Source organism: Lepidochelys kempii, chromosome 1 (assembly GCF_965140265.1).
Source record: "Lepidochelys kempii isolate rLepKem1 chromosome 1, rLepKem1.hap2, whole genome shotgun sequence".
In the NCBI taxonomy this organism is placed as follows: domain Eukaryota; kingdom Metazoa; phylum Chordata; order Testudines; family Cheloniidae; genus Lepidochelys; species Lepidochelys kempii.
Genome location: NC_133256.1, coordinates 157,479,150 through 157,493,335, shown reverse-complemented (window position 1 = coordinate 157,493,335; position 14,186 = coordinate 157,479,150). Strand labels below are relative to the sequence as shown.

Genomic DNA, 14,186 nt, shown 5'->3' with positions numbered 1-14,186 from the left:
AATTCATGTTATGGCCTTCCACTGTGTTGTGAGTGTATTAGACTCAGCTGAATTGCTCGGTTTTTGCTGATTGATATCACAGACTGGATGATGTTTTTCTATAAGTGTTATATATAGAATATGAAGATAGATAGACAGCATACATGTTAAAAATTTGTAATGTGCTGCTTTAATTGTGTTCTTATTGTATTATCAACGTTTCTCTCACTTTTTTCAGATTGAAAATTCATTTCCACCAAATATTTCTATATTATACAAAACTGGGAAGCTGAAGGTGCAAATTGAGTCCCTGAAAGCTGGAAGTATCATTGTGAGGCTTAGAATCATCGTACAGGATCCCGAGTTTCCAACAGACGTGTCCACATTCGCTCCTATGCTTTCTTCTCTGTATAGAAGCTCAGTGTTTTTGGTTGATCAGCAGAGCACCTCAGTAGAAGGTGGATCTTTTTGAAAAAAGTAGTATTTTCATAACCTGCGATAGCATTTAGATTCTTTGTCAAAAGTACTTTACACAGAAATAAGGTACAGTGTTAAGGTGACACAGTAGTATTGTAAGGAAAATAGAGACATCAGACCTCCCTTTGCAGGCTTAGAACTAGAACGGGCCTCTTGTAACTCTTTGCCCCTTGGCCCAAGTGGCTAGGGAGAAAGGATGGTGGGCCTCTGTGGGCATTCTTCCCTCCGTTTATGCTGTCAGGGTCCTGATGTAGGAATGAATGGAGCCTGGATTAGCCAGTTTCCCCACTCCCTCTCTCCCTTCCTCCTCCGCTTTGTGGGATACTAGGAGGTTGCCATCTAGTGGGTAGCTGAGGATAGTGTGTGGATTTACTCGGTATGTGAAAGACACATCCCCTCTGGAATACTGTATATTCAAGGCTGCTGCTGTTGTGTTTGGTCCAGATTTTAAAAAATGCAATGCAACATTTCTGTGATAAAAGTCCAGCCAGAGGAATTACCTGATGTCATCCCAGTGAAATGAGCTAAGGAACTGTGCATGGAATTTATGTTGCAGTAGGTCCTCTTTAGATCTACAGTACCCACTATTTTTTCTAATCAGATGGTTCTGGCATCAGGTTTCAAAACGAACAGAGCCAACCACAGTTCAGACAGCTGCCAAAGGCAGCAAAATCGGTGGTTGGGTCTCTGAATAACGTGTCCTATGAAAGCTTATTTAGCACAGTCAAGAAAAGCCCCCTTCCGACTTCCCGATCTGGGTGGATGGAATTAATGAAGAGACAAACTGTAGCGGGTTTCAGAGTAGCATCTGTGTTAGTCTGTATCCGCAAAAAGAACAGGAGGATTTGTGGCACCTTAGAGATGAACACATTTATTATGCTCTAATAAAGCTTATGCTCTAATAAATGTGTTCATCGCTAAGGTGCCACAAGTACGCCTGTTCTTTAAACTGTAGCTGAAGCATATATTGATCAAACTTCCATCAGATACAATCTTGCAAAGTGATAATGATATGTGCCAAAATACATCATTGGAGTGTTCGCCCCTTGCTGCACGTACATTATACGGGAATTTTGAGCATGAAGGGGTGGGGGAGGGCAAAAGTTCTAAAATGTTTTAATTCAAAAATCCAGTAGAGTTCAAGTAACATTCTTACCCAGCAGCAATTCCCCGGAATGGCACAGACAACTGCTCCACTCTCCTGTATAGCTAGAAAATGGCTTATATGTTTCTTAACTCTGAACAAACATTCGTTTATCAATAATTTCTGAAAATGAAACACACACAATAAAGCTGAAAACACAGGGAAAGATTTGTATATCAGGCTTTCCAGCTGTATCAAAACTGCATCTTCTAACGATTCCTGGATAGCATGGCCATATCTTCAGCTGGTATAATCAGTATAGCTCCATTTCTATGAATGAATCTACATTGTTTTACATTAGCTAAGGATAAGGGCTTGATTTGACACAAAGTGAACTTGGCAGACCAGAGAATCCATCCCTAAAACAGCACAGCTGAAAAAACCAGGAGAGCTAATATAGCTGAAAGTACTGGGGCAATAAACATCTTTCTTTGGGGTCATATATTATCATTATCTATTATGTCTACTGTGGTAGTGTCTAATAGACTAACCGAGAATGGGATCTCATTGTCCTAGGCATTGTACAATCGGAGTAGTAGACAGGCCCTTCCCCGAAGAGCTGACAATCTAAACAGACAAGATAGATAAAGAATACAATATGTATGTACCTTACATAGGCAAATATAACATACCAGCAAGTGAACAAAGTGGGGGCCTGGAAAGAATTATTTTTATAATTTTTATAATTTTGTTTGAGTGGGATAAGGATTAGCTGGATGAAAAGACTAAGGCCAAGTCTACGCTCAAAAATTAAGTCAACCCAGTGACGTCTCCCAGGATGTTAAAAAGCCAGACCCCTGAACAACATAGTTAAAGTGACCTAACCCCTGGGGTAGACAGCACGAGGTCAGCAGAAGAATTCTTCCATCAACCTAGCTATTGCCTCTCAGGGAGATGGAATAACTGCGCTGATCGGAGAACCCCTCCTGTTGTTGCTGTGAGTGTCTACACTGAATTGCTATTTCAAGTGTAGACAAGCCCTAAGGAAGGGAGAAGGGACATTGAAGTGAGGGATAATGGCACGGGAGGAAAGGGAGGAGGGAAGTATGGAGAGCAGGTGGAATGATGCTGATCTGAAAAGACTGGGGATGGGGTGGGCGAGGGTGGCACAAACAGCCAATCAGCACAGGACAAAGAATTTAGCTGCTGTAACTGTTACCTCATGGAATAAGGTTTCAGAGTGGTAGCCGTGTTAGTCTGTATCAGCAAAAAGAACGAGGAGTACTTGTGGGACCTTAGAGACTAACAAATTTATTTGGGCATGAGCTTTCATGGGCTAAAACCCACTTCATCGGACGCATGCAGTGGAAAATACAGTAGGAAGATATATATACACAGAGAACATGAAAAAATGGGTGTTGCCATACCAACTGTAATAAGACTAATCAATTAAGGTGGGCTATTATCATCAGGAGAAAAAAAACTTTTGTAGTGATAATCAGGATGGCCCATTTCCAACAGTTGACAAGAAGGTGTGAGTAACAGTAGGGGAAAAATAAACATGGGGAAATAGTTTTTACTTTGTGTAATGACCCATCCACTCCCAGTCTTTATTCTAGCCTAATTTAATGGTGTCCAGTTTGCAAATTAATTCCAGTTCTGCAGTTTCTCATTGGAGTCTGTTTTTGAAGTTTTTTTGTTGGAGAATTGTGACTTTTAGGTCTGAAATTGAGTGACCAGGGAGGTTGACGTGTTCTCCTACTGGTTTTTGAACATTATAATTCTTGACGTCTGATTTGTGTCCATTTATTCTTTTGCGTAGAGATTGTCCGGTTTGACCAATGTACATGGCAGAGGGGCATTGCTGGCACATGATGGCATATATCACACTGGTAGATGTGCAGGTGAACGAGCCTCTGATGGTGTGACTGATGTGATTAGGTCCTATGATGGTGTCCCTTGAATAGATACGTGGACAGAGTTGGCAATGGGCTTTGTTGCAAGGATAGGTTCCTGGGTTAGTGTTTTTGTTGTGTGGTATATGGTTGCTGGTGAGTATTTGCTTCAGGTTGGGGGACTGTCTGTAAGCGAGGACTGGCCTGTCTCCCAAGATCTGTGAGAGTGATGGGTTGTCCTTCAGGATAGGTTGTAGATCCTTGATGATGCGTTGGAGAGGTTTTAGTTGGGGGCTGAAGGTGATGGCTAGTGGCGTTCTGATACTTTCTTTGTTGAGCCTGTCCTGGAGTAGGTGACTTCTGGGTATTCTTCTGGCTCTGTCAATCTGTTTCTTCACTTCAGCAGGTGGGTATTGTAGTTTCAAGAACGCTTGACAGAGATCTTGTAGATGTTTGTCTCTGTCTGAGGGATTGGAGCAAATGCAGTTGTATCGTAGAGCTTGGCTGTAAACAATGGATCGTGTGGTGTGTCCTGGATGGAAGCTGGAGGCATGTAGGTAAGTATAGTGGTCAGTAGGTTTCTGGTATAGGATGGTGGTTATGTGACCATCACTTATAAGGCTCTCAGTCTTGAGGGGTAAGGGAACTGGTGTACAGGGGGCACACTCAGCAAAATGGCAGGAAAACCTCAGTGAAAATCTTCACAAGTAATGAAATGTGTAAATTATTTTATAATTAGAGCTGAAACATCCTCCTAACAGCATAAAACTCTATCAAAAGTCAAGTGGGCCCATGCCTTGGTAAAACATTACTGAAGTTCTTGCATTCCTCATGGTGTGATAAATCGTGGAACCCTATCAGTGGGGTTGGTTTCAACTTAAAAATGGATGTGGACTTTGGATAAATAAAATATGGCAATTAGCTCATGAGTCTGAAAGAGAGAGAAACAAAACGTTACTTAGGTGGGCAGTACTAAATGAAGCATGTGCTCAGGCACAAAGACAAATGCATGCGTGCACATGCACTTTTCCTCTTCTATTCCTAGAATAGGAGTTTCCTTTGTTATAGAAAAAAAAAATCACAGTAATGAATATCGGTACATTTTCAGAACAGGAGCCTAAGGCTATGTCTACACTACACAGCTTTTAGCACCATGGCTGTGTTGCTACAGGCGTGTTTCTAAAAGGTGCTCAGTGTAGCCGCTGTTTGTCGACTCTCCTGCCGACAAAAAACTTCCATCCCAAATGAGCGGCCGACAAAGAGCTGTTCACACGGGCGCTTGTCATTGGCAAAACTTTTATCTTTCGGGCTGGGAGTGGGGTGGGGGTGTTTTCTGAACACCTCTGAAAGGCAAAAGTTTTGTCATTCAGTTGCCAGTGTGGACATAGCCTAAGATGTTACGTTGAACAACTCAATTTTCCAGTCCTTTGGTCAGAGTGATTTGTAGCTGGGATTACATTTTCAGTATAGTCTTTTTTCCAAGTGAACTAGTGCTCTGATCCTGTAAAGATTTAGCCATGAGAGTAATTTAACATGTATGAGTAATCACATTGAACTTAATGGGACGACTTACATATGTAAAGTTAATCACATGTTTATGGGTTTGATGGATTGGGGTCTAAGTGTTCATGAAAGATGCCAGAGAGAGTGCCCTGGAGAATTAAGTCTTGTATTTAGCCACATACATAGCACTGGCAGTGGTGGTGGAAGCGTTTTCCACTTTACCATAGCAGGGCGCCCTTACATTTAAGCATTTTCTTACATACCCAAACCATGGTCTCTCTCCTGAGACTGCCTAAAAGGGTTTCAGCTATGACACTAGATTTTATGCTATTGCTTTTACAAAGAACACATTTTTTTTTAAAGAATGGGAGTTTTCACCCTTAGAACTTCCTCCTCCAAAAGTTCAAGACTGTTCCCTGTGGGCATCACTTCTTCCAAATAAGAAAAATTTGGATCCAAATTCTGTTTAAACCTTAGTAAATTTCCAGTGGACTTGCTGGTCCAGAGGCATCCGTGGGTTGTAACTTCATTGGTACATGAAATCTCATGAGATGTGGTAAACTGAATTCAGTGGAGTGTATGCTCCAGAGTAACTTGTTTCTCTGGTGTAAATACACATTGTATTTTCTAATGCCCAACCAACTTTCTCTGGTTCAAGCTTACAGTATGTCTTGTTTTAAATCTATGACAAAAATCTAAATAATCCCCTTTACAAAAATCTTTTCCTGACTAGGACACCCATTTAAAAAAAATTTGATCTGCAAGGATATCAAGATCAGACAATGTTCTGAGTCACTCAAACCTGGGATCTCAGATAAACTGTGAGGACTGAGAACTATATAAATAAGCGCAAGAGTATTTTGTGATTATTTGTAGTTATAACTCAATTCAGCCAGAAAAGAGATTGTTCTACTGACACTTTGGTTTTGGCATTACAGACTGGGACGAATGTGCATCTCGTTCAGAGAATGACTGCTGTATGTATGCAGAGTGTATCAATTTAATGGGATCATACATGTGCAGATGTAAGACAACCATGGATACCAATCCATCTCGACCTGGGAGAAACTGTGAAGGTGAGCATTTAGTTTCTTTTTTCAGGAAAAGCTGGAACACGTCATTTTGCCACCTCCACTTTATTTTTATTGTCATCTATCGTTTATATAGTGCAGAATGTGTGCACAGTACTTTACACATGTCTATAAGGCAAGGTCCTTGCCCTAGGAGCATACAGTGTACCGTCTCCTATGCTCAAGGGCCTGCATTGTGACCACCATCCTTCCCAGGAAGGGAGAACTGGGTAGGTCTCCCTTTGGAACCTCTCAGTATCACTCCTTAATCAGCCAGAAGGGTGGCTTTTGAGTAATGAGTTCCTGTGCATCCCAGGAGCTAAGTGCTCTTCTCAGTGGTGATCCATGTCCTGCTGACCAGAAGAAAGGGAGACCAGGAATTGAATCTGCTTCTCTTGTGTAGCAAGGCAGAGCAGTAAACCACACTACCAGATCCTGTTTTGAGTAGCTTATTGGGTAAAATGTGTTAACGAAATACACACGTCTTACTTACATGACACTAAAATGATCTGATAGATTTTAAAATAAATTAGGGAATGTTCTAATGTTTTATTCCTTTGGTTTGAACATCCATTTCAGTGTCATAACAATGTTGTTACAGGTGAAATTGTGAACCCAGTTACTGAAACAATGCCCCTATATGAATCAGGCGGGACAGAAATACCACCTGAAACAAGTACTGGACTGCATGCTTCACCAGCAATCACTGAAATAAGAACAATGACTACTCTCAGCTCCAAGAGGAGTACCACATTAAATATACCTACTCTGCTACCATCAAGTAGCACACAAGCATCAAGCAGTCATTCTTTCATCAGCAGTCCTCCAGTAACTCAGAGACAAGGCATGATATCATCAATTGGATTTGAAAGAAATAATAGGACAATTGGTACGGAGGGTCCAACAACCATCAAAACACTAGTCGTGGTGACAGAACAATGGAAAGATGTAAGTGCATCACTTGAAAACTCTATGGAAGAGACTTTAACTGCTGCACCACAGCCACTGACTACTGTTACCAATGCATCCATGGATGCAACCAGTCAAGAGCGGCACACTTCACCATTGCCCATATTATATATGGTTTCAAATACAACTTCTGCTGTTGTGAGAAATAAATCTATTGGAGAGACCCACGTACCTCTCCAGGTTCCTGAAGCAAGTTCTCAGGATGGCTCCAGTACATCCCTGCCTACTACAGAAAACCCTACAATTTATACCATAAATTCCACCCTTGATGTACATGAAGAGATCAGAAAAGTTAGCAACTCTTGGTCTGAGACATCTCCTAAAGAATCATCCTCAGTGCCACCTGTTTCCCCTGACTTCTCACCACCAGCTTTCAGTGCAACCACTTTCCCGACCACAGACTGTAGTAAGTATGCATCACAGCACTATCCTGGATGCTTGGTAATTGTTCACAAGAAGAAAGAAGTCAGGGTTCTGAAAAATGCGTAGTTGTGTATGTATTTGGGTATGGGATGGGATTGACCAAAATTTAGTTTGTCTTTTTGAACTATATATTTTCTTGTAGGCTTGGCTTTATTCTTAGGTGCAATTTTCTAAATAAGCATGTCAGAGCATTGCCAAAATAACCGAACCTTCCAATGTTTTGATAGTAATGTAGTTTCATCGATTTGTAACACTTTAGAAGTTGTCCTCAAAAACAGTGAGGTGATTCATGTAACACCTTAAATGTTGCTCCATTTAACATTATGATAAACCTCTTAGGCCTCAATGATCTGGGGAGGGATCCTCTCTCTTGCTATGACACTTGTAGGCTGCAGCCTACAAAGACTATTAAAGTCCCTTTGCCAGCTGAGGGAGTGTTTCCCTGGCACAGGAGAAGGTAGGCTACCCACAGGTTGAGGGGTCTGTATAACTTGGTGGGTGGCGAGAGATGGTCTGATCTTGTACTTCCCTAAAAGTTGCCAGTCAGGCAAGGGTCAGCCGGACTCCTGAAAACCCCAGCAAAGAGCGGAAATGTGTGGAGATCTGAGAGCAACTTTATGAAGACTTCTAATGAAGAGTGATTTAGGGCAATGAGGAGGCATGATCTGTTTGGCTCTGGGGAGATGTACTACAATGGTTCTTATGAATTTTCCACCTTTCCACCTACCTCCTTGGGCCTCATTTTATCTCTTGGAAACTCTCTCCCACTCGTTCATGGGGTCCACCCTCGCCTCTCTCTGCTCTCTTGAATCCCCTCATCCCTTCTGCCACTACCACCACCAGCCAGGGCCGGCCCACAACATTTTGACACCTGAGGCAGGGAGCTCAAATGAATCCCCCATGCTCCCTCGCTTGGGCCAAAACTTTGAAAGGTCTCAAGTCTGCCTTCTTCCTGTTCTACCCTCTCACGGTACTGCTCTGCTACCTACCCCAATAAAGGAGAACTAACAACTTAAAATGCCTTGTTCATAAATTTTAAGTAACACTTAACTTTCAAACGCCTGAACAGCAAATGTAACTTTTCTTGTCTGCATAGTAAACACTGACATTTTTATCTGTTTGAATAATCAAAGTCGTGCTTTCCATTCCTTCTTGGTTGCAAAGATTTGAACTGCTTCCTCCTGAAGGTCCACAGTCTGGGCCAGCTCATGTTCTATTAAGATGGTTGCAAGGCCAACCAGCCTCTCCTGTGTCATTGTGGAGCGTAGACATGTTTTTATTAACATCAGCTTGGAGAAGCTGCGTTCTCCACTGGCAACTGTTACAGGAAGTGTTAAAAGTATGCTCAGAGCAACAAAAGCATTTGAAAAGAGGGTGGTCATCTTATTTGTGCACATATATTCCAGAGCAGCCTTTGGAATTGATCCTGCTGAAATGTATCTTGAAAGGGCTTTCAGTTCATCACCTAAATCACTCGCATCAATATCACGCATGTCATCATGTGTCAATACTGTCTCTAGTGTCCTGCATTGCTGGTGTAGGCCTTCTTCAGGTATAGTGAGGAGTTCTGGAATATCATACAACATCCCAAATATACTGATGTGTTCCTTGAGCTGCATGAAACATTCTTCAACTGACTGTATTGCACAATCTAGCACCTGGTTAAAGAATTCAACTTTGAATTGTTGTTTGGGGTCTCTTATGGGATTATCCCATGCCTTGTAATCAAAATGTCATCTTCTTTGGTGACTCTTGTATTCTTGAATGGGTGGGAAAATAGCTTCAGTGTGAAGTTCCTCTGCCAACTTCTGTGCACTCTTCAGAACATTTTGAAATCTCTCATCTGACCGGTAAGACTGTAGGTATGACTTTGCTTTGTCCAGTTCTTCCATTGCTCCAGATATATCAAGGTCAACACTTTGGAGTCTCTTGCTTACAGCATTTATTTCAAACAGTATGTCATGTCAAAACACTAAGCCGCACAGAAATTTGAAGTTATGTATGTTTCTGGTGATTCCATTTCCCTCTGCCACTGTTCTCCCGCAAACAGTTCCTGTCATAGCATTATCCACCATAATGGCAACTATGGCATCATCTATCTTCCCAGTTTGGTGTTTGTTAGGCTTTATCGCCTCCACTCGACTTTCCCATCGTGTGGCACTAAGTGGTTTCAGTGTCAGAGAGGATGTTCACAGATGTTGCTTCAAAATTTGCCATCGATGAGTTGATGCAAAGAAAAATACACAGATGCTTTGAATTACATTAAAAAATTCAGCAGTCTCACTAGAAGCTGATGCTGGATCACTGACCACCAAGCTCAATGAATGAGAACTGCATGGGACAAAAAAAGCTCGAGGGTTTAACTCATGGATTCGTGTCTGTGCTCCTCTGTTCTTTCCTCTCATGTTGGCACCATTATCGTAGCCCTGACCTCTCATGTCAGCTATCGCAATTCCCGTATCATTCAGCTTTATAAGAAGCACATTTGTCATACCAGCTCCTGTAGTATCAATGTCAATAAATTCTAGAAAATGCTCTCTGACAATCACCATTGCAGGGGCCTTTTCACTGGGTTCTGTTGTTGTTACAAACTGCACCATTAACATAATTTGTTCCGTATGGCTGATGTCAGGTGTGCAGTCCAGAATAACAGAGTAATATCTTGCTGACTTCAGATAAGCCACAATCTTCTGTTTGACTTTTGTTGTCAGTAACTGTATGATCTCATTTCGAATTGTTTTTCCAAGGTAGTGATGTGTGTACATTTCTTGGGTGGTGACTCTTCTTAGATGCTCCTGGAGTACAGCATCAAACTCAGCCATCAGCTCCACAATTTTAAGGAAGTTTCCATTGTTTGGCACATGCAGCTGATCTGAAGTGCCACGCAGTGCTAGGTTTTGGGTAGCAAGCATTCTCACAATGGCAATGAGCCTTTTCAGAACATTTTGCCAGTAAAGAGACTCTGATGCAGTCTTCTCTTGATGCTGATTATCTATGGTGGCCTTTAACCTTAGTCTCATCTCAAGCTCATTCCACCTATGGAATGCTCTCTGGTGATTTGCTGCCTTCTCATGGCATGCCAGATTTCTAGCCAGATTTTTCCAGTCCTTTGTTCCTGTAGAACCCAACGTGGCTGGAACATTAGACTGGAAGAGTTTGCAACAAAACCAGTATGCAGCATTCTGGGTTTTTGGGTACGTAAGCCAGTGGTCCCCAACCTTTCTGTGGGAATAGCACATTTCTATTCCCAGAAGGCTTGGGCGGTTGCCAGAGACCCTGCCGCCAAAATGCCGCCGAAAAGTGGCAGTGAAAAGAAGCATCGCCGCAGAAATGCACTTCTCGGTGGCATTTCAGCGGGCGGTTCTCCAGTGGCCGCACTCGGCGGTGGCATTTTGGCGGTGCAGTGTCCTGTGGGCGCGCACAACTGCCCTGGCGGGCGCCATTGCACCCACAGGCACTGCGTTGGGGACCCCTGACATAAGCCATGGCCTCTCCGCTTTGTCACCATTGGGGATTTCACGCCAGTAATGTATTGGATGGAAACTTCTATTTTCATTGTCTTTGGGGAACATGAAGTTTTTCACTTGCTGTGTCCCATGCACTACAAGGAAGTCACTCAGGCTACTGCTCAAGTGGGTCCACAGTCCTGGATCATCTAGACTTAAGGAACTAAACTCAGCAGCAGCTGTTTCTTGTGCCTCCATCACACTCTTCTCTGATCTACACTTTTCTTCAGGATTGTGCACGGTTACATCCATTTGAGATGGAGATATGGATGCTGCAGTAGCTGCCAGGTCACCTGCACTCTGACTAACTGAAGATCAGGCATCTCCTCACCACTCACATCCTCACTGGGGCCAGAAGGCTCACCATGAATATTTGTGTCTATGTATCTCAGGAGAGCTCCTTCCTGCTTAGATAGAAAAGCTTCCTTTGCTTTCTTTCTTTTTCTGAATGCTGCCCCAGAGGAGCGTTTTCTTCTTTCACTCATGACTGCTGTTCTGTGCCAGCTATAGTGGCTCTCAACACTCAAGTGAAGGGGACAAATAAGCAGGCTGGTAGCAGGGCCTGAGTGAGGGAAGATATCAGCATCTTAAGGGCCTAACTGGCTCCTACTGCTTCAGTTGACTGCCTGTTCTCCTCAAGTGGGTTCAGGGAAGCAGCAGGAAACAGGAAGCTCCCTGAGAAGCTCGGGTTAATCAGTCCAGGCTCCTGGGGGTGCAAGAGAGTTACATAAGAGACTCCTCCTCCTCTCTCTCCCTACAGCTCCTGCTGCTTTCTGTTATTCCCTCTCACCTTTTCTCCTGCCTGCCTGTTATGTCTCTTGTACCCTCCTTTCTCCAGCACAGCACTCCACCATCTCTGTGCATCTAGAGCGGAGAGAATACATATGCCCCAGCAGCAGACACAATTTTCTACACTCTGGGTCCTAGTGGCGCCCGCCCCCCGCCCACAGTCGGGCACCTGAGCAGGCCGCCTCAGTTTGCCTCATGGTAAGGCCAGCTCTGCCACCAGCCCCCTTTCCTGAGTCCCTTCTAGTGCTTTGTGAAGCTGCCTAGCACAGCACACAGGATGTTGGCTGGATGGCTGCTTCTCCTGTCCTTGCTGCCTCCTCTGAAGATAATGAAAGCTGAGAAAGGGGACAGCCAAGGGCCTGCTGCTAGCTACCGTGACTGAGAAGAGGAAACATCATAACAGCATCTGCTGGCTTGAGGCAGGAAGTACAGGGTTTTTGAGGAACCCACCCCCCCTGCTCTGTGTGTCAAGGGTCCCATAGCATCTCCCTGGTGCAACATCTCTGCCCTGGAGTTTACCCATCCAAATACTCTCCTTATCTAATCTTGCTTAGCTTGCTATCAGTACAGGCTTTAGCTAATATTAGACTTGTTTTATTTGTTAAAATTTACATGCAGATATTTTAATATTGAAAATTACCTAAGTAATGGTCATTCAAGTCAGATACTTTCTAGAATCCATTCCAAGGCTGCAAGACAAACTGCAGCAGACACACTGAGTAAAAATGCTTAAATTCCAATAATCTATCATTTAATTTTAAAGGCATTCCTTCTGCATCAGAATCATTGTGGGGTCGAGAACGCCTGCTTCAATCGCTAGTTCTAAGATAAATGTGGTACTTTCCCCGCTTATCCCAGAGGTTTGATTGATGATGATTTCTTTTCTTCCCAGTACCTGTCCCAGCTCAAAGGATTATTTTCTCCAATGTGACTAGCATCAGCTTTCATGTAACCTGGTCCACAGATTCTGCACTGAATCCTGCTTTCCGATTTCTACTGCTTCAGGAAAAACAGCTAATATGGGAGGCTCAAACTGAGAGCACGAGTCTGACAGTGTCAGGGCTAGAACCTGGGATCTTGTACACCGTTGAAATCGTGACAAAAGTCTGTGGGAAGGAAAGTAAACCAGCACGCCAGAAAGTAAAGACTGGTAATTTCATTTAGAAACAACTCTTATGATTGCTTCTTAAAGGGTCAGCTCTTAATGCCACTGAAGTCAATGGGGGAAATGGACTTCTATTTATAAGAGAGCGCATGGCCAGGACAGGGTTTGGTGGACATACTAAGGATGATTTAGTGGCAGCTGTTGGATGTGTGGTCAGGTAGAAAACAATGGGCTGACAATGACTGCAAATTTAACAGTGGTATGAAGTCAACGCTTGAGGCTGGCACTGGAGTGGTACCATTGATATAAATCATGTCTTGTGGATCTCCTCCCTTCCCATTCATAGGCATGGGACATCTCTGTAGCAATTACAGGAGTTGCTTCTGTGGGAAAGTAATACTGGGAAACTATTTACGTTAGTTTGACCCGATTCAGCAGGTAGAAACTAGGAGGAGTACCTATGCCATGTGCCAGACAGCTTTCTTCAGAACACCAATGGTCTGTGGATCACATTCTTCTAAATAACTGTTTTCTGATTTTGCAGCTGTTCAAAAACTGAATGGATCAGTAAGAATAACAAATGTGAAATATACTGCAGGCTTGAGCAATGCAAGTAGTGAACAGTATCGTAATTTTATACAGCTGTTTCTTGGTGAAGTAAGTTGATTTAAAATGGTCATTATTTGTAAATGGGCTTCATAAAATGAGGAATATGATTGGCCAATGATGGTTCTGTACCATATATGTATCCCCATATACCGAAATGAATTGAGACCTATTGATTACATTAGAAAAAAAAGGAAGCATGGTGCAGTGGTTAGAGCATGAGCCCAGGAATCAAAAGTTTGGGAGTTTATTCCTGGCTCTCTGTGCCTCAAATTCCCTATCAGTTACATGGGGATAATCAAGCAGACTTAACTCATAGGCAAGTTTTGAGGGGCTAATGAATGTTGTTGAAGCACTTAGAGATCTTTGGACTGCAAGGCACTATATCAGTGCAAATTAATTCTGTTGTTGTCCTTTCTCAGGTACACACATGTCTGATATAGTACTGATTTTTATTATTATCCTGTTTCATATCCCCTAATTTTACAGCCTATTTCCCCCTCCCTTTATTAAGTCAGCTTTAATATCACATTTAATTAGGGCACAGAATACCAAACTACCTTGGAAGATCTATTTATCTCCTTTAACAGTCTTGTAATTCAGAGGGACTTCCTTTGGAGGTGCCACCCTCCTTTTCTTATTTTTTGGCTAATCCATCAATTGTTTGTCTTTGTTGTTCCTTTTGGCATTTATTCAACAAACACACAGGAAAACCATTGGACATATTCCAGCTGTGTGTCTCCTCTCACCAGTGTGCATTACTGAAACATTGTTTGGGAG

The 14,186-nt window shown here is 42.8% G+C and overlaps 1 protein-coding gene across 2 annotated transcripts in view; it reads left to right on the top strand.

The window, feature by feature from the left end:
• Nucleotides 1-14,186, top strand: part of UMODL1 (uromodulin like 1) — a 61,020-nt gene that overhangs the window by 20,411 nt on the left and 26,423 nt on the right. For both annotated transcript variants that reach the window (XM_073359875.1, XM_073359886.1), the window contains 5 exons: nucleotides 218-437; nucleotides 5,877-6,014; nucleotides 6,610-7,383; nucleotides 12,588-12,845; nucleotides 13,345-13,457. In XM_073359875.1, coding sequence (XP_073215976.1) covers nucleotides 218-437; nucleotides 5,877-6,014; nucleotides 6,610-7,383; nucleotides 12,588-12,845; nucleotides 13,345-13,457 — 1,503 coding nt within the window. The remainder of the gene's footprint in view (nucleotides 1-217; nucleotides 438-5,876; nucleotides 6,015-6,609; nucleotides 7,384-12,587; nucleotides 12,846-13,344; nucleotides 13,458-14,186) is intronic.